Genomic DNA, 21,246 nt, shown 5'->3' on the forward strand with positions numbered 1-21,246 from the left:
ACCAGACAGAGACCCCCACAAAAAAGGAGAATTACAGGCCAATATCCCTGATGAACATGGATGCAAAAATTCTCAACAAGATACTAGCAAATCAAATTCAACAGCATATAAACAGAATTATTCACCATGATCAAGTGGGATTCATTCCTCGGCTGCAGGCCTGGTTCAATATTTGCAAATCAATCAATGTGATACATCACATTAATAAAAGAAAGAATAAGAATCATATGATCCTGTGAATGGATGCAGAAAAAGCATTTGACAAAATTCAGCATCCTTTCTTAATAAAAACCCTCAAGAAAGTCGGGATAGAAGGAACATACTTAAACATCATAAAAGCCATACATGAAAAGCCCACAGCTAATATCAACTTCAATGGGGAAAAACTGAGAGCTTTCCCTCTCAGATCAGGAACGTGACAGGGATGTCCACTCTCACCGCTGTTGTTTAACGTAGTGTTGGAAGTTCTAGCATCAGCAATCAGACAACAGAAGGAAATCAAAGGCATCAAAATTGGCAAAGATGAAGTCAAGCTTTCACATTTTGCAGATGACGTGATATTATACATGGAAAACCCGACAGACTCCACCAAAAGTCTACTAGAACCGATACATGAATTCAGCAAAGTTGCAGGATACAAAATCAATGTACAGAAATCAGTTGCATTTTTGTACACCAATAGTGAAGCAACAGAAAGACAAATCAAGAAACTTATCCCATTCACAACTGCACCAAGAATCATAAAATACCTAGGAATAAATCTAACCAAAGATGTAAAAGATCTGTATGCTGAAAACTATAGAAAGCTTATGAAGGAAATTGAAGAAGATATAAAGAAATGGAAAAACATTCCGTGCTCATGGATTGGAAGAATAAATATTGTTAAAATGTCAATACTACCCAAAGCAATCTACACATTCAGTGCAATCCCAATCAAAATTGCACTGGCATTCTTCTCAAAGCTAGAACAAACAATCCTAAAATCTGTATGGAACCGCAAAAGACCCTGAATAGGCAAAGTAATATTGAAGAAGAAAACCAAAGTGGGAGGCATCACAATCCCAGACTTTAGCCTCTACTACAAAGCTGTAATCATCAAGACAGCATGGCATTGACACAAAAACAGACCCATAGACCAATGGAATAGAATAGAGACTCCAGAATTGGACCCACATATGTATGGCCAACTACTCTTTGACAAAGCAGGAAAGAGTGTCCAATGGAAAAAAGACAGTCTCTTTAGCAAGTGGTGCTGGGAGAACTGGACATCAACATGCAGAAGAATGAAACTAGACCACTTTCTTACACCAGTCACAAAAATAAACTCAAAATGGATGAAAGACCTAAATGTGAGACAGGAAACCCTCAAAACCCTACAGGAGAAAGCAGGAAAAAACCTCTCTGACCTCAGCCGCAGCCATTTCTTACTTGACACATCCACAAAGGCAAGGGAATTAAAAGCAAAAATGAACTGTTGGGATCTCGTCAAGATGAAAAGCTTCTGCACTGCAAAGGAAACAATCAACAAAACTAAAAGGCAACTGATGGAATGAGAAAGATATTTGCAAATGACATATCGGATAAAGGGTTAGTGTCCAAAATCTATAAAGAACTCACCAAACTCCACACCCGAAAAGCAAACAATCCAGTGAAGAAATGGGCAGAAGACATGAATAGACATTTTCCAAAGAAGATATCCAGATGGCTAACAGACACATGAAAAGATGCTCAACGTCACTCCTCATCAGGGAAATACAAATCAAAACCACACTCAGATACCACTTCATGCCAGTCAGAGCGGCTAAAATGAACAACTCAGGAAATGCTGACGAGATGCTGGCGAGGATGTGGAGAAATGGGAACCCTCTTGCACTGTTGGTGGGAATGCAAACTGGTGCAGCCACTCTGGAAAACAGTGTTGAGGTTTCTCAAAAAATTAAAAACAGATCTACCCTATGACCCAGCAATAGCACTGCTAGGAATCTACCCAAGGGATACAGGAGTGCTGATGCATAGGGGCCCTTGTACCCCAATGTTTATAGCAGCACTCTCAACAATAGCCAAATTGTGGAAAGAGCCTAAATGTCCATCAACTGATGAATGGATAAAGAAATTGTGGTTTATATACACAATGGAGTACTACGTGGCAATGAGAAAGAATGAAATATGACCCTTTGTAGCAACGTGGATGGAACTGGAGAGTGTGATGCTAAGTGAAATAAGCCATACAGAGAATGACAGATACCATATGTTTTCACTCTTATGTGGATCCTGAGAAACATAACAGAAGATCATGGGGGAGGGGAAGGAGAATAAAAGAAGTTAGAGAGGGAGGGAGCCAAAGCATAAGAGACTCTTAAAAACTGAGAAAAAACTGAGGGTTGATGGGGGGGTGGGATGGAGGGGAGGGTGGGTGATGGGTATTGAGGAGGGCACCTGTTGGGATGAGCACTGGGTGTTGTATGGAAACCAATTTGACAATAAATTTCATATTAAAAAAAAGAAATAAACAAAATAGAAACTAAAAAACAGTTGAAGTGATCAATGAAACCAGGAGATGTTTCTTTGAAAAGACCAACAAAATTGATGAATCTTTAGGAAGACTCATCAAAAAAGAAAGGACCCATATAAACAAAATCACTAATGAAAGAGGAGAAATTACAAAGAACTGTAACAGAATATTAGGAAAGTTATATGCCAACAAATTAGACAACTTAGAAGAAATGGATAAATTCCTAGAAACCTGTAGCCTACCAAACTAAATCAGAAAGAAATAGAAAAGTTGAACAGACTGATTACTGCAATGAAATTGAATCAGTAATCAAAAAACTCCCCAAAACAAAAGTCCAGGACCAGACAGCTACCAATCCACCAAACACTCCTTCTCTTTTTCTTTTTCTTTCTTTGTTGCTTTCTTTCTTTCTTTCTTTCTTTCTTTCTTTCTTTCTTTCTTTCTTTCTTTCTTTCCTTCTTTCTTTCCTTCTTTCTTTCTTTTATTTTAGAGAGAGAGCACAAGCAGGGGCAGAGGGAGAGAGAAAGAGAATCTTAAGCACGCTCCATGCTTAGCTGAGAACTCAACATGGGGCTTAATCACACAACCCTGGGATCATGACCTGAGCCAAAAACAAGAGTTGGATTCTCAACCAACTGAGCCACCCAGGCACCCCTCTACTAAACATTTAAGGAAGAGTTAATACCTGGGACCTGGGTGGCTCATTTGGTTTAGCGTTCAACACTTGGTTTCGGCTCAGGTTATGACCTCGTGGTTCATGAGTTCAAGCCCCACATCAGGTTCCATGCTTGATGGTGCAGTGCCTGCTTGGGATTCTCTCTCTCTCCCTCTATGTATGCCCCTCCCCTGCTTGCATGCTCTCTCTCTCAAAATAATAAACTTAAAAAAAAAGAAAATTCAAAAAGAAGATTAATACCTATTCCTTCTCAAACTATGAAAAAATACAAGAGGAAGGAAGGCTTCCAAATTCATTCTGTGATGCCAGTACCACTCTGATACTAAAACCAGATAGACAGCACTTCACAAAAAAAGAGAACTACAGTGAAGTATCTCTCACGAATATAGATGAAAAAATACTCAACAAAATATTAGCAAAGTGAATCGAACAATGTATTTAAAAAATTATATATCACAATCAAGTGAGATTTATTCCCGGGATGCAAAGGTGGTTCAATATTTGTAAAACAATCAATGTGACATGTCACATCAATAAGAGAAAGGATAAAGACCATATGATTATTTTAATAGATGCACAAAAACCATTTGACAAAGTACAACATCCACTCATTATAAAAACCCTCTGCAAAGGAGGTCTAGAGGGAACATACCTCAACATAATAAAAGCCTTATATTGAAAGACACACAGCCAATATCCTATCAATGGTAAAAAAGCTGAGAGACTTTCCCTTAAGGTCAGGAATAAGGCAAGGATGCCCACTCTCACCACTTTTATTCAACATGGTACTGGAAGTCCTCAACAGAAATTAGACAACATAAGGAAATAAAAGGCATCCATATTGGTAAGGAAGAAGTAAAACTGTCATTATTTTCAGATTACATGATACTATATGTAGAAAACCCTAAAGACTCTACCAAAAAACTACTAGAACTGATACATGAAATCAGTAAAGTTGCAGGATATGAAATCGATGTACACAAATCTGTTTCATTCTTATACACTAATAATGAAGGAGCAGAAAGTGAAATTAAGAAAACATGCCCATTCACAACTGCATCCAAAACAATAAAATATCCAGGAATAAACTTAACCAAGGAGATGAAAGACCTGTGCTCTGAAAACTGTAAAACACTGAATAAAGAAATTCAAGATGGTGCAAAGAAATGGAAAGATATACCATGCTCATGTGTTGGAAGAAACAATATTTATTAAAATGCCCATACTACATAAAGCAATCTACAGATTTCATGCAATCCTCATCAAAATGCCAACAGCATTTTTTCACAGAACTAGAACAAACAATCCTAAAATTTGTATAGACCCACAAAATACCTGGAATAGCCAAAGCAATCTTGAAAAAGAAAAACAAAATTGGAGGTACCACAATTCCAAATTTCAAGTTATATTACAAAGCAGTTATAATTAAAACAGTGTGGTACTGGGATAAAAACAGACACATAGATCAATGGAATGGAACAGAAAACCCAGAGATAAATCTACAATTATATGGTCAATTAATCTTTGATAAAGGAGGAATGGAATATACAATGGGAAAAAGACAGTCTCTTCAACAGATGGTGTTAGGAAAACTGGACAGCCACATGCAAAAGAATGAAGCTGGACCACATTCTTCACTATACACAAAAATAAACTCAAAATGGTTTAAAGACCTAAATGTGAGACCAGAAACCATAAAAATCCTTGAAGAAAGCATGGGTAGTAATCTCTGACATTGCTGTAGCAACATTTTTCTAGATATGTCTCCTGAAGCAAGGGAAATAAAAGCAAAAATAAACTATTGGGACTCCATCAAAATAAAAAGTTTCTGCAGTAAAGGAAACAATCAACAAAACTAACAGTCAACCTATGGAATGGGAGAAGATACTTGCAGACAACAAACCTGATAAAGGGTGAGTATCCAAAATATTTAAGAACTGATACAACTCAATACCTAAAAAAGAAATAATCTTATTAAAAATTGGCAGAAGACATGAACAGACATTTCTCCAAAGAAGATATACAGATGGCCAATAGACACATGAAAAGATGCTCAACATCACTCATCATCAGGGAAATAGAAATCAAAACTACAATGAAATATCACCTCATACCTATCAAATGGCTAAAAGCAAAAGCACAAGAAACAAGTGTCAGCGAGAATGTGGAGGAAAATGGCGACATCCCAGTGTCTCCTTCATGGACCCAGTGTCCCAAACCACTCTGTTCAGGCCTTCCTCACTGTGCTGCAGGCGTAAAGGACGCAGTTTGTCCTCCTCCACCAGCTCCTGCGCCTCCCCATTGCTTGGATGGGATTTAAACCCGGAGGTCTTAAAGATTCCTAGTTTGGGGCTCACAGTGCCTTTTTCCCCCTCAGCTGACTCCCGCGCCTCCCTGGCACTCAGTTGGGACTTAAACCCCGATGTCTTTAAGGTTCCTACTCCATCTGACCCCGGTTTGGAGGAAGTGCCACTCTGCGCCGCCAACTATATGGTCTATGGCTGGCTGGTGCAGACAGCCTTTGCCCTTTGAATGGATATAGATCTTCTTCCCACAGCACTCCAGGGAGGGGATTGCTTTCTCCCACTGTGGACTGCACCTCTGAACTATTTACCCAGCCGGGGCTGGCTCCCCTCCTCCCCAGGTGCACGATCAGGGCAGCCAGCCCCGGTCTGGAGAAAGCCCCACAGTTGGGAGAGTGGATCTTTCTCCATCCCGGTCCGTAGTTTTTCTCTTGTCCAGATGCAGTCTTATGCTTCCTCAGCCTCTTTCTCTTCCCTTTGTCTCTCCACAGAGAGAGATCCCTCCCCTCCATTCCTCTGCCGTTTTATCTCTCCCAGTTCTCAGTCATGCCCCTGTGGCCCATCAGGTTGTCCCAGTGAGTCCCTGGAGGTATCTCAGTCACTTTGCTGCCTGGACTCTTGGAGTTCAAAGTCCTTTGGCCTCAACACTGCTGTATTTGAGAGATGAGGGAACTTCAGATCCCCTACTTCTCCGCCATGTTGGCCCCTTCCGGCTGGTAATCTTTTAGTTCTACATCCAGATATGTAGGCATAGATGATATAACTAACTTGCCAAATAACAGAGCTCATCACATGTAGAAACTAGCTAAGAACCGGGAGGCAGAAAAATATGGTGATTAAAAATGGAATTAGGGGCCTCTGGGTGGCTCAGTTGGTTAAGTGTCTTACTTAGACTTAGGTCATGATCTCACGGTTCATGAGTTTGGGCCCTGCATCAGACACTGTGCTGACAGCTCGGAGCCTGGAGCCTGCTTTGGATTCTGTGTCTCTCTCTCTTTCTGCCCCTCCCCTGCTCATGCTCTCTTGCTCTCTCTCTCTCTCTCTCTCTCAAAATAAGTAAACATTTTAAAAAATTTAAAAAAAATGAAATTAGGTTGCCTGGATTCCACACCCTACAGTCTGTAAGCCTTTAGGTAAGTGTGCTTTTCCTCTCCCAATCTCACTTCCTCATCTGTGCAATTGAGATAGTAGTACCTATCTCATAGAGTTGTTTCAAGTGTATGTCCACCACATAATCAAGACTCAATTCATGGTCTCTATTATTATTTTTATCTGAGTGTTTAGATTCCCAGTGAAGTGCTTTGGAAACATGCTGCCTTTGAATCTCTTTTGGCAATGGCTTTTTGAGTGTAGGTCTTGAGTCCACCAGCAGGAGTTCATTGATTATTTTTTAAGCTGCCTATTTGTATAACTAAATGTGAAAAGAAATAATCTCCTTTGGTATCTCCTTTGCAGTACACCGCTAAGCATAGACTTCTCTGCCTTTGCAGAAATAAAGGAATAGTAAAGAAAAAACTTTTAAACTTTCACTTTTATTTTTATTACATTATAAATATACATAATTAAAAAAATAAGTTCCAAAAATAAGTTCCACACTTAACAAAAACTGTTAGTCCCTTGCCCACTCCTCATGACTCTTGATTACTGATTTGTAGAGTCTATCACTTTCAATCCTTTTAGCTTTCTTTTGGTATTTACATCCATATTTCTGTGTAATCTGTTTGTACTACTGTTTCTTCATTTTTTATTTTTAGATATTCACTTTTGACTCTTTACTGTAGAGAAGGATTTAGCTGTCCTATATCTCTCTCCCGTACCCACTTATACTGACCATACACATATACACTTACCTTCCCATGTTCTACTAATATAATTATATTTAAATATTTATGATTCTGAAAATATCATTTGCAGCTGAGCCATGTGTCAATTATGATTACATTTCCTTTCTTACATGATATTGCTGTCTTCAAGGTTGATGGTTGTCTCTCTTTTTGTTTGTTTGCATAGTCTTCTATATATCCATCACCAGTGCTTTCTCAGCCTCTCCTTCAGGAGTCTATATCTTTTAATACCTTAAAACATTGTAGGCATTAGGTATTCTATCACCTTCATTGTTTTTTTTTTTTTTTGGTGGGGAAACACATTTTTTCAGTAATCTGCGCCCTCTCATTCTAAAAGATACTGATTGTTCTTCTAGCCTAGTACTGGGATCCACACCATCCTGAAAAGTCCCTTCTTTTCTTGGTTATATTATATTTCTTCCTTCCTAGATCTCTTTACTTCTCTGTCAGTTTGTTTCCCATGTTTGGTGGACCACACCTTTTAGTAGTTTCCAAAGAAAAAGAGAAAGGGAAGTAAAATATTTTGATATTCTGCAAGTCTGAAAATATCTTTTTCTACTGTCACATTTATTGATAGTTTAGAATTCCAGGCTAGAAATAATTTTACCCTCAGAATTTTGGAAACAACACTCTATTGAGTTTTAGTTTCCAATTTGTTGCTGGGAAGTCGGATGCTGTAATAATTCCCAAACTTTCTTTTGTCATGCTCTCACCTTAAGTTCATTATGAGCTTATTAGCATATTTCATTTGTTGCCAGCATTTGAAATCTTATACTGATATGCCGTATTGTGTGTGTTTTTCATATTGTGTTGGACACTTGATGGGTTCATTCAATGCATAATTTCATCTTTTACTTATAAGATATTTTCTTCAATAGTATGTCCCCACCCCACCAATTATTTCTGTTTCATCTTCTCTGTTTTTCTGGAATGCCAATTATTCAGATATTGGATCTTCTGGATTATTTCTCTAGTTTTAAAGAAGTTTTTCTTTTTCTATTATTTACTTCTATTTCTTTTGTTTTCTGGAAGAGTTTCTAACTAGGTACACCAACCATGTGACTAACATTTTTTAAAATTTCTACTCATACTTTTAGTTACTGAGAATCTCTTTCGTTTGTTTGAATGTTTCCTTTTATGACATTCTGTTCTTATTCAATGAATACAATGACCTCTCCTTTCTTTCTGAGGATATTAATAAAAATAATAAAGTTTTCTTCCATGTTTTGCATTATCTTTGTTTTCTCCTGTTCTGTTTTACAACTTTTGTTTGTTTTGGTCTCAAAGACTCTCCTTGCTATCCACTCACGTTTAAAATTATTTTTTTTAGGGGCACCTGGGTGGCTTGGTCGGTTAAGCGTCCGACTTCGGCTCAGGTCATGATCTCACGGTCCGTGAGTTTGAGCCCCGCGTCAGGCTCTGTGCTGACAGCTCAGAGCCTGGAGCCTGTTTCAGATTCTGTGTCTCCCTCTCTCTCTGCCCCTCCCCTGTTCATGCTCTGTCTCTGTCTCAAAAATAAATAAACGTTAAAAAAATTTTTTTAAAAAATAAATAAAATTATTTTTTTTAATATTTATTTTTTATCAAAGCATAGTTGACATACAATATTATATTAGTTTCAGGTGTACAACATAGCGATTCTACAATTATATATATCACAGAATGGTAAAATAAGTCACATGAATGAAAAGTACAGTGTAAGGAGAATAGTCAATAATATAATAAATTTGTATTATGACAGATGGTAGCCTACACTTACTGATTTATATTCAAAAGTGAAAGAGTACTAGGTGATTGGGTGTGCTTGGCAACCCACTCTCTGTGGGTGTGCTTGGCCAAAGGAGTTAGAGGCTTTGCAGTAGGATGATTTATTGGGCTGTCTTGATCAGAGTTCCTCTGAATTTCAATATCTATGTTTTCCTCTTAGAATGGTAAATTTCCCCAGACCGAGTTGTTCCAGTTTCCTGCTTGGGGGGTTAAATTCTGCCATCCAGCTTTTTCCTAAACTGGACTGAGGAGAGAGGTCTCGCCATTCAGTATGTGGAATTTCACTTTAATCACCCTCTTTTAATACCTGACGCCCTCGAACTGGGCCAGGTGCCCATTAGTTCAGTTTTCCATAGTTCAGTGTTTCCAGAGAGTAAATCTGCACTCTCCTGCCAAGATGGACCAGGGTGGCTTTTAGCTGTGTTATCCATGGAAATCTTACTGCTTTCATCCAGAGCTCTTGTTTTCAGCCTCAGCTGCCACCACTGCTCTCCATTATTGTCAGAGCTATTCGTTTCCCTGAACCTTTCTGAGAGGCTGTGATGTAAATTATCCTGCTTCTGGGCTTCTCCTGTCATTGGCTTTCTTGGATGCAGTTTTCCTCTTAGGCTAGTCTGTTAAGTTAGTTAGCAGTCATCCTGCTGGGTTTCCATTTTCAAAATTTTTCTTCAGTTCTCTCCCATTTTTTTTTTTTACTTTCTTGTTTTAAACCTTTTTTATTTTTAAAATTCTTTTTATTGTGAGAGGCAGTATATTGCATGGGTTCTGGATGCCTAGACCCATGTATGACCTTGAGAAAGTTACTTAACCTCTTCCTGCCTTAGTTTCCTCATCTTAAAAAAATAGTAGTTGGAGTCCTTTTTAAGATTAGATGATTTTTTTTAGAGTAAATGATTTAAGACATATAAAGCATGTAAAACCATAGCTGACCTAATAAATATTAGCCATTTTAGAGTGCTTTCAGGTAAAAAGATAAAGGTGTGTGTTCACTTTATCATGTTTAACTGGGAGTCCAAAGAATGCACTTAAAGATTTGAATCACTAGGCAAATATTGTTTATTTTATCTAGTGAAGGGAGCAATGGGCAAAAACAATGTATCTGGTGTGCTACGTAAAATGTTTAGGTTTTTACATTATTTTATTACATTATTTTTTTTTTAATTTTTTTTTTTAACATTTATTTATTTTTGAGACAGAGAGAGACAGAGCATGAACAGGGGAGGGTCAGAGAGAGGGAGACACAGAATCTGAAACAGGCTCCAGGCTCTGAGCTGTCAGCACAGAGCCCGACGCGGGGCTCGAATTCACAGCCCTCACGGACCGCGAGATCATGACCTGAGCTGAAGTCGGCCGCTTAACCGACTGAGCCACCCAGGCACCCCACATTATTTTATTCTATACCTTGGAAATTGTAGTTTCCAACTCTTTATATTATAGATGAAGAAAACTGAGACCCAGAGAAGAGAGTTAAATGACTTAAATGACTTTCCTTGAGACTAGAATCCAAGCCTCAGGATTCCTAGTTTGGTCTTCTTTCCGTTAAGTCATATTTTTTTTTTCTGAGGAACAGGGAATGCTGTGAGACTTGAAACTTTATTTTTAGTGATGACACTATCCTATACCTAATTTTCTTATAATTTGTGTGTCAAGTGCTCAGAAATGGATCAATAATAAGCTTTGATTTATGATACACTCTCTTCATTGGTCCATGTGTACCCTACTTGTTTGTTTTCAGTAAAGTAATACATAAAAAAATTAAAGCACCCATATCATGTGTAGGACCTTGGAGGAAAATTTTAAATGTATAATTTCCATATATACATGGTACAAAAATAAACTCATATATTTAAAATTATTGTGGTGATATTATGAATGGGTGGTTTTATTTTATTTTATCTTAAATGTTTATTTATTTTTGAGATAGAGGGAGGGGCAGAGAGAAGAAGACAGAGAGAGAGAGAGAGAGAGAGAGAGAGAGAAAGAATCCCAAGCAAGCTTTGTGCCACCAGCGCAGAGCCTGTTATTCAGGGCTCGAACTCACAAACTGTGAGATCATGCATGACCTGAGCCCAAACCAAGAGTTGGATGCTTAACCAACTGAGCCACCCAGGTGCCCCTTGGATGGGTAATTTTAAAACTCTCCTGCTCATCACATCAAAATTTACCAGACTGGGATAGCAGTGGATCAGAAAATAAAATAAGAGAGAGGAACAGGAAAAGGACCAGAAATATGAGTACCTTGCATTTAGTCTTGGGACATATATGTCTCTAAAATTTGTTAGTCTTCTGCATACTGTGTAATAAAGTGGGTTGGTTTGTGATACAGGTTTAAGAACCATTGGAGTCATCACCAAATTGGATCTTATGGATGAAGGAACAGATGCCAGGGATGTTCTGGAGAACAAGCTTCTGCCTCTTCGCAGGGGTAATGTACTGTGTCCTATACAGGATTTGCTTTGATGATGTAGCAGAGAAATGATTGGGAAACCAATGCAAAGCTTGGCTTTATGCCTTCACAGTTGTGAGGAATAATGTATTCATGATTAGTTATACTTTTTATGGAGTGGCATAATGTTCCCAAGTGATATATTAAAAATGATCCAATAGGAGAACTATTTCTTAAAATAATAGGAATAGGAAAACAGGAAAAGGAAGGGTTTGAAGGGGGGTATAAATATTCATCATTGACTGCATAAATATATACTGTTCTGTTTTAAGTGTGACTTATTTACTTGCCCGCCATATGACAAAACTGCTAAGAGACACACTGTATTAAAATGTACAGAGCTTTTAAGGGCAAAAGACATTATTGTGTTAATGCTAAGAAATTATCATTAGCCACACGAATCAGCCTTTGTTAAATACTGGTGTCTCAAACTGAGTTCGTAAAGGGTTCAATTCTTGAGTCCTTAAAAATAATTTTGCCTGGCTTATTCAGCCTCTTCAAGAGCCTTGAAATCCTCCCAGAATAAACAACAAAAAGTATTCCAAACCCCATTGTATGTGTTGTGTTTCAGGTTACGTGGGGGTGGTAAACAGAAGCCAGAAGGACATAGATGGGAAGAAGGACATTAAGGCTGCCATGTTGGCGGAAAGGAAATTTTTCCTCTCACACCCAGCTTACAGACATATTGCTGATAGGATGGGGACCCCACACCTGCAGAAGGTCCTTAATCAGGTAAAAATGTTTTCTCAAGCAACAAGAACAATTATGAAATATGTAAGTCACTATTAGAATTTGTATTTCATTTTAATATTCATTTTTTTTCCAAAATAAAACATTCAGCTTAAATGATATGAATTAAAAAACGAATGTGAATATTTAGTTCCACACTCCTACTGTTCTCAGTGAGTAGAATCTGCTTTAATGTTATTCAGATAATACTGCTCAAAGCAGAAGTATATACTTATTTAGGAACAGTAAACAAGGGTATACATCAGCGCTCATTTTACTCACAATATGTAGTTATCTTAAGAAATTAAACTTGTATATTTCTGAAAGGTTGATTTGTTGGGATCTGGTTTCAAAATGTCAGCATGTAATAGTTAGCTTAGATTTCCCTAAGTTAGAAATCCTTGTAAGCTCATTGATCTCCATTCATCTAAGAAGTTTTTCCAGATTAACCCCTTTCTCTGCACAGATAGACTTGGGTCCCCATCTTCCAACATTCCATGCACTTACATACTTCTTCCATAAAACCTCAGTACATACTTTTTACTTTTTTTTTCCCATATATTCTCCATCTCCTGGGGAAGTTAAGCATCATCCTTAGTGAGTGCAGGTCTTCCTCCCTGAGTTTTGATTACATTGACCAAATGGTGAGTAGCTGTTCTCACCAACAGAATTATAAGATATGCTTTAACTTTTATTTATGAGTTTTAACAGTCAATTAATCAAGTCATTATTGCATGTTCTGATTGTTTGCTCCTAGAAGGTGTCAGTAGAGACTAACACAATAGCAGGCTACTTGTGACATTGGACCTGAACCATTTAGGCAAAACAATTGAACAAGTTTTGGGAAAAAAAAAAAAAAAACAGGCAATGGTATACTTCTATTTTTTGTGACATAGCATAGACTAATGTAAAATTTGTGCTTTTTACTTACGGGTAGATGAGTATTTAGAAGCCATGAGGTGGTGCTGTGCTTGTGTCATTTAACAAACATGAATGAATGTATTTTAGAGAAAGAACATTAGTTTGTCATGCAAAAACCCTAATAGTCCACAAATATATTTAGTATTGGTAAAACTCTCTTTAGATTATTACTGTCATGCCTGGATTTATCTATAAAAAACACAAATAAACTGAAAAAAATCTTAGAGAAAAATCATTAGGATGATTAGGAAGATAAGGTTGGAAATAAATTAGGTTGTGAATACTAGAAAAATAGAAAGAATATGATTGGCCATTTTGTTTTACAAATGTCCCCTAAATTATGACATAATTGGATTCTGGATGACTGAAAACTGAATGAATTTTGTACTGAAGATCTCTCATTTCTTGGATAATCACCTTCTTTTTCACTGCTTCAGGGATCTTCAAACTGTTTGAAAATAGGATACTTTTATGGCTGATTCACTGTGTGCACCAGTACCTTGGGCCCTGGGGAACAGTTTCTATGGTGAAAAACTGGAACAGAACATGACACTTTTGAAGAATTGAATGTCATTATGGCTGGAGGGCAGAGAATGAGGGAGTGAGTTATAAGAGATGAATTTGGAGAAGTAGGCAGAGGCTGGATCCTGTAATGTTTGTAGGCAAGTTAAAGATTTTTGTTCTTATCCTAAGAGCAGTAGGGAGTCATTTAAGACATCTGAATAGGCAAATTACACAGTTGTATTTGTGGATTAACAATGATCATGGAAGCTGCAGGTAGGAAGATCAAGACTAGACATGAGAAGTTAGGAGTCAAAATGAGAAATGATAGTAGCTTGGTCTTGGTGTTAGGGCCAGTGAAGATGAAAAAAGCAGAATTGAGAAATGTTTAGGAAAATCAAGAACTTGGTGGTAGATTAGCTTTGGTGAGTGATAGATGAAGTCAAAGATAACTTCCAAGTTCCCAGGTTGTTATGGTCTCCAAGATGGAGAGCTCTGAAAGGAAGATTTGGTGCTTGATTTCAGACATGCTGGGGTTGAGGTGTCATTGACACATCTAAGAGAAGTAAAGTCCATGGTCTAATACATATGCCTATAGCAAAAATAAAAAGTCTGGTCTGTAGATAACACCTTGGTAGTCACAGGTGTTTGGATATTTATTAAAGCTATGGGTGGAATAAGATTCCTTTAGGAAAGAACAGAGTGTGAACAAAGAAGATTAGGAATCAGATTTGAGGAATGTTGGTATTTACAGGTCTGGTGGAGGGAGATGACTTGGCAACGGAGATGGAGAAGGTACATCCATAAATGTTAGGATCTAGGGCCACAAAAGCCAAGGAAAGAAGTTTTTTAGGAATCTAAGAGTGGTCCACAGTGTTGCTTTGCTGTTGAGATATCTAAGAAGCAAAAAGTGGAAACCATGTGTTTTTATCATTTACCACTCACATGGCAGACAGGTGGCTACTGGTTTCTCATGGTTACTGTTACTCTTAGACTTGGGGGTTTGTGATGTTGCTACTGGGAATGCAGTCCTCTACATTCTGCTTCAGAGCTATAACAATAGCATATGCTGGGTAATAACATACATCATACTGTGCCCAAAGGTATAATATAGTTACGAACTATCAACAATTAAGTAAGTATAGTAACCTCAGATAAACATAAAAAATGATTAAGATGGTTTCTTCAGTCAGTCTGGGAATATTTATTCCCCTTACTTTTTTTAATGTTTTTTTTTTTTTTTTTGAGAGAAAAAGAGAGAGAGGCAAGGCAGAAAGAGAGGGAGACAGAGGGGCCAAAGCAGGCTCCTCGCAGAGAGCCCAAAGTGGGGCTCAAACTCACAAAATGTGAAATCATAACCTGAGCCAAAATTGGACACCCAACTGACTGAGCCACCTAGGCTCCCCAATTCCTCTTACTTTTAATTTATTAGTCTTTTTCCTGCATTTCTGTGAAGTTTACATTCTCTTTTTCTTTTAATTCCAAGTTTATTAACTGATTCAAGAAGATTATCTTTTTTTTTTCTTTTAATTCAGATTTTTGCTTAACTGCATTGTAATAGAAAGAACATGAGGCAGAGAGCTAGCCAATCTGGGTTTATACCCCACATTTTTTTTTTTTTGAGAGAGAGAGAGTGAGCGAACGTGGGTGCACATGAGTGGGGGAAGGGGAGAGGAAAAGGAAGAGAGAATCTTAAGCAGGCCCCACACCCAGCACAGAGCCCCATGTGGGGCTTAATCTCACGACCATGAGGTAATGACCTGGGCCAAAATCTAAGTTAGATGCTTAACCGACTTAACCATCCAGGTGCCCTTTTTTCTTAATTAATTTTCTTTTTTCCTAATTAAGCTTTTTTCTTAGTTAATCATGTACTCATAGACAATCTCTCAGAGAATTTTTCACCCTGCTGAGCTGGAGGTGCCAGCAGATGACCTTCAGCGGCGAAACCAAGTGGATGGTTAGGTAGAGATAGCAGCAGCAGCAGCACAGAGAGCTTTCCTTTGCTAGTCATGGAGCTTTAATATGCAAACCGCTAAAGGCAGAAGCCCCTGAACACCCACCACTGCACTGGCGCTAGAGGCAGGGCAAGAGGAAACACTGTCTGAGCTGCAGAGTTTAGAAGTTAACAACTGACAGGTACCTATGAGTTCCACCAGTATGGTCCTGAAAACATCCAGCAGCACCTAGAAGTCTTCAATTCCTTCATTTCTAACTAAATTCTAACTTAAGGTTCCATCTGATATATTAATTCATGCAAAAATGTTATTAGGCAGCCTTATTATTAACATTGTGTGCATTTTAACAAGGGTGTTTCCAGGCATAAAGAGGTAGCCCAAGTGAGTGACTCCAACTGAAGGCATTTTGAGCATGTCCTTGAGGCCATGGAGGAGAGAACTGGAGCTTCTTCTCATTATTTACCTACAGAGTTAGTCTCAAGTGTATATACGTAATTGATTTCTAAGTTTTGAATGATTAGGGAAACAGTAAAGGTCAATTTTTATCTCATGAGTTAATCTTTAATATGTTATATCTGTACGATTTTGTTTTGTTTTATTTAGCAACTTACCAACCACATTCGAGATACCCTGCCGAACTTCAGGAACAAACTACAGGGACAGTTGCTCTCCATTGAACATGAAGTGGAAGCCCATAAAAACTTCAAGCCCGAAGACCCCACCAGGAAGACCAAAGCGTTGTTGCAGTGAGTCACCTTTCCCTTCCCTTGTTCAGCATTTGAAACTAATTTCTTCAGTTTGCTCTTGCCTCCGTCTGTTTGTCATGCTATTTTCTAGGTATAACAGAAGAAGCAAGTATATGACACTTGGTGCATGTTAGACAATGGGCCTTAGGTCTTTATGTGGTCTTGAAGAATAATTGTGGATCTTCCTCTCTTACTATAAATTTACCAATTATTCATCCCCATGTCCAATTTCGTTGTACTTTTATAACTGGATTCCAAAAATGAGTAAAACCAATAATGATAACTCAGCAGAGTTTTTCCTCTTAGTCTTTAGAAGTGGACAAAGGTCCTGTTGAAAATGTCATTTGTATTGTACAACTGTTTCTATTGATGTCACTCGTACTTATTATCTTTTTATTATTTTAGTCATTTCACGTGATTTATCCGTGTTCATTTTTCAGTGGAATGAGAACTAAGGCTTTAATAATAAAGTATGGACAATAAGGGCACATTTAGATTTCTTTTTCCTTTTCGGTTATGATTTTAATGTAGCTGTTTAAAAATACAAATGTGAAAACTGCCAAGTATCTTTTTACTCCTTCATGATCTTTCCATCTTACCCTTGGATTACTAGGTTTATCCCTGAGAGGTCTCAGGTGGTGCAGCAGAGTTGTGAGAGAATTGCCAGCTCCTGTGCCTTTTATCTTTATTCTCTTTTTTGGCCCTTCCTAGCCTCACCTGCCTTTTTATTCCTGTGCTGCAACTTAGGTCAGGTTCCTCTCGACCAGAAGACTTCCTGCCCAGCTGACATTCTAGAACATCCTAAGTCCATTTACAAAGATAATGCTTGTCACCTCTTATGGCCCCCTTCTTCCTGTGCAGGCTTGATCAAGATACACCCCCCCCCCTTCATTTGATGTTTAAAATTCATGACATAATTCCTGTCTTTGTAGAGATATTTCTAAATGCTCAAATTATTTAAGTAAAATTTTAATGCAACAATCTATGTTTCCCTATTTAAAAATATTATAGGATCATACAGAGGAAAGAGTGGATTCAACTCTTTCCTAGTTTTTTTTTTTTTTTTTTTTTTTTTTTAATTCCTGGCTTTGGTTAAGCTCCTATAAAAACTCTTCAAGTTACAGAGAAAAGAAAGCTATTTCTGTGTAAGCCGTAGGTCATTATCTTAACATCCACCTGAAACTATTCTCCTTACAAATGCTGGTCTTGCCTCTGACTCCATTGGACTCAGCTTACAGACTTTTCTACATCTAGATTCTTCCCTTGTAGGGAGCTAATCAGTTCCTTCCTCTCTCCCTTTCTCCTCTCGTTCTCCCCTTTCTGCCTACCTCTCTTCTTGCTTTCCTCTCATCTCTTTGTGTTTCACTTGGTGTCTGATTCTCTGATACCTACTGGAAAGACTTTTGCCCTCAAGAAGAGGCCACAATAGAAAAAGGGAAACAGATCTATAAGCAACTAACTGTGTTAAAATCTGATAAATGCCATGTTTCTGGTAAGTATAAAATGTTAAGGGAGCCCAGATGAGGAAGCAGTTACAGGTGAGGAAGGTTGTGAGTTCACAGAGAACAAGATACTTTAATGAGACACTGATGTATGGGAAGAGTTTGTCAGGTGGAAGAGGAGGACCAGAGAACAGTGTGAACTCCGGTATGGTTTGTTTTAGTGGGCCAGGGGGCTGGAGTGTAGGGTATGAGGAAAGGAGTGGCCGGAGGTAAATTTTCTAAAAGTTCCCAAGGTTTCAGTGCATGTGTCATGTCTATACCTTCTCAGGTGGTTAAAAATTAGCTTAACATTGGCAATGTTGGCATATGTGTAAACATAGCTACATCAAATTACATTCTGAATTTTTTGGCCTGAATAATTTGCAATTTTAATTTATCCAGGATTTCGTTAAAAGAGAATAAAAAGTACGAGTTTTAGATGGTTTGAATTTTTTCCTATGAAATTTTAAATTTGGAAGTAGTGCTAGTATATCAAAATTAGTTTCGTAATCACAAATATAAGTGGTTATTTTCTCCCTATATTTCTTTGTTTTTTACCAACCACCTTAATTCATTCCTTCATTTAAGTTATTGAGTACCTCTCATATATGGAGAAGGGAGAGATAAATGCATGGTCCTTGCCCTTAGGAGAGAGACTGATAAGTGAACAGTGGTGATGTTCTCTGCTAAGCACTATGCTGAAAATAAGCTGAAGAAACAGAGGAGAGGCCCTTCGTCTGATGGCAGTGAGGAGGGGTGGTGGATAGGGTCATGGAAGTTTTCCTAAACAATGATGCTTGACCTGAGTCTTGAGGGACAGAAAAACAAGCCAGGCAAGGAAGCAAGCGGCAGAGAAAATGGTATTCTGAGCAGAAAGGAAAACAGGTGTAGAAGCACAGAGACGTGGTGCATGTAGGCAGCTGCCAATTGCTTCTTTATGATTGGCTTAGAGGTGAATGCGGATTAGTAGTGAGAGATGGAGCTCCAGGGTCAGACCACGGAGAATCTTGGGTGATGACTTCAGGAGTTCTACTTTTATTATTAAAATGTGGGGAATCATTGAAAAACAAGGCTAGAGCTAGTTGTGGAGGGGATGGTGGTCACAAATTTGCATTGTTCTGGCTTCGAGAGGTCTGTGATCCTGGGGGCGGGGAAGAGAGTAGCTCACAGAGTAATGAGGGGGCTCAGCTGGAGCAGTTAGGACATTAGGTGAGTGTGATTCATTTTGATTCTTCTGTGCGAAGTTTTATTGTTTAACTTAAATTCTTATTTTAAGTATTTTTAAGTATTTTAAGTATACTTATTTTAAGTATTTTTAAATACCATTTTATGATTTCAGCTAATTGGACAGAATGCATCTAATGACATAGATATTTAAGATATATTTTAATTATACACTTAAAATAAATTTTGATAGCATGTATTTCATATAGTTACATTTTTGAGTGCAGGGATCATTCTGCCAGTAGGTGCCACTAAGAACACTAGGAAAAGGACTCTAAGGGATAACCACAGCAAATTGGAATGAGAAATGCAAAGCCTTATAACTTTAACTTGAATTTATTTCTCTTTTACAATTATAGGATGGTTCAGCAATTTGCTGTGGACTTCGAGAAGAGAATTGAAGGGTCAGGGGATCAAGTAGATACGCTGGAGCTCTCAGGAGGGGCTAAAATTAACCGTATTTTCCATGAACGCTTTCCTTTTGAGATAGTAAAGGTTTGTACCAAATATTATTTTTTTTCCCTTTCACTTCATTTCGTTTCCATGTTCTATTCTATATAACTATTTGTAAAATGTTATGTGAGTGATATGGGACTAAGAGAGCTTTTTTGAACAAAAATCTCCATACTCAGGTGATGAAATTTAGGACAGAAGTATTTTCTTACTGATGGTTCTGATTGTATTTAATGGAATCTAGCAACATTTCAACTTATTTCAACAAGTACTAATTGAGTTCCTATGATATTTGTTTGTTGTCTAATTTAAAAATATTTCTTGAGCACCTATTCTGTGCCAAAATTTTCGGTGCCAGTGATCAAGACAGAGGCACTGTCTAGTGGGGAGTGGCAGAAAATTTTTACAGATAGGCAAGGTAAGAAAACATCAAGTGTTATTATGTAACATAATGTTAGAGGGGTTGGGTGAGCCACTTTTGATGGGATGTTTCAGGCAAGGTCTCTCTGAGTAGGGGACACTGAAAGCATGATCAGAATGGCATGAAGAGGTCAGCTGTAAGGATCTTCGGGGAAGAGGGTCATTCAAGGCAAGCAGCCGAGGATGAGGCCCTAAAGCAAGCTTCTGTACAGTAGGTAAGGAATAGATGAAACTCGGGCAGAGCTGAGGAAGGGGAGCGGGTATGCCACGGATTCAGAGGAAGGAAGCTCCCAGTTTACGTAGGGCCTTCCAGGTTGCAGTGAGGCATTTACATTTAACAGTGAGAAATTAGGGGAGAGTTTTAAGAAAAGGTGTGACCCTATTTGGTTGATGATTTTGAAAGGAATGCTTTGCAGGCTGGATTGTAAAGGGGCAAGAGTTGATTCAGGGAGACAAGTAAGGTAAGTTCACCAGTACGGCCAGAGCGGGAGGAATCCACTTTCTGTGGGGCCTAACGTTTATACAGTTTTTTTTGGGGGGGATGTTGAAGAAGAAGAATACAAGATTATAAATACACAGGCACAGGGTCTTGGAAGGTGCTTATGCAAGAGACAAGCCCTGAAACTTAATCTTCTTAGCTTCATAGTCAAAATGCTCCAGAAGAGAGGATAGAGAGAAGTGGATGGATTTGTGATTTTGGTGGTAGGGTCAGTAGGGCTTGGATTGATATGGGGGATGCAAGAAAGAGAAGATTCAGGATGACCCCTAAGGTTTTGGCTTGCACAACAGCAAATGTTAGTGCCCATCTGATGAGGGAAACTGAATAAAAGCTGAGTTTGTGTAGAGGTATGAACCAAGAATTTTATTTTGGATATGTTTAGTTTGGATTGCCCAATAGGCAGCTGGATAGTTTTAGAGACTATGCTCCTTGCTTCACATACAGAGGAGGGTGCTTATATCTTGGTGTGGGAGGGAAATGGGTAAATAGTTTCATTAAAATGTGCTAAGTAAAGTGATAAACTTCAGTACAAGGTGCTATGGAAACACAGCCTACGGACCTGAATCCCTGCGTGAGTGCATGACGGAGCCTGGCTTCTGAGCTGAGTTTAGGAGGATGAGCAACTAGTGAAGCAGGAGAAGGTTCGGGGCTGGAATTGTTCCAGACAGAAGGGAGGAACGGTAAAGGCTGAGCTGTGGGCCACAGGGTGTGGGTAGGGAACTAAAGCAATTGATCGTTCTGTGGTATAAAGTGTGAGGGGGGAAATGGA

The 21,246-nt window shown here is 38.4% G+C and overlaps 1 protein-coding gene across 19 annotated transcripts in view; it reads left to right on the forward strand.

The window, feature by feature from the left end:
- DNM3 (dynamin 3) overlaps window positions 1-21,246 on the forward strand; it is a 565,070-nt gene that overhangs the window by 188,678 nt on the left and 355,146 nt on the right. For all 19 annotated transcript variants that reach the window (XR_006213789.1, XR_006213790.1, XM_042975642.1 and 16 more), the window contains exons 5-8: window positions 11,429-11,527; window positions 12,120-12,280; window positions 16,258-16,400; window positions 19,465-19,600. Coding sequence is in view for 17 of the 19 variants with exons in the window: in XM_042975642.1 (XP_042831576.1) it covers window positions 11,429-11,527; window positions 12,120-12,280; window positions 16,258-16,400; window positions 19,465-19,600 (539 nt within the window). In the remaining 2 variants the exon portion in view is untranslated. The remainder of the gene's footprint in view (window positions 1-11,428; window positions 11,528-12,119; window positions 12,281-16,257; window positions 16,401-19,464; window positions 19,601-21,246) is intronic.

The sequence above is a fragment of the Panthera tigris genome, chromosome F3 (assembly GCF_018350195.1).
Source record: "Panthera tigris isolate Pti1 chromosome F3, P.tigris_Pti1_mat1.1, whole genome shotgun sequence".
Taxonomy (NCBI): domain Eukaryota; kingdom Metazoa; phylum Chordata; class Mammalia; order Carnivora; family Felidae; genus Panthera; species Panthera tigris.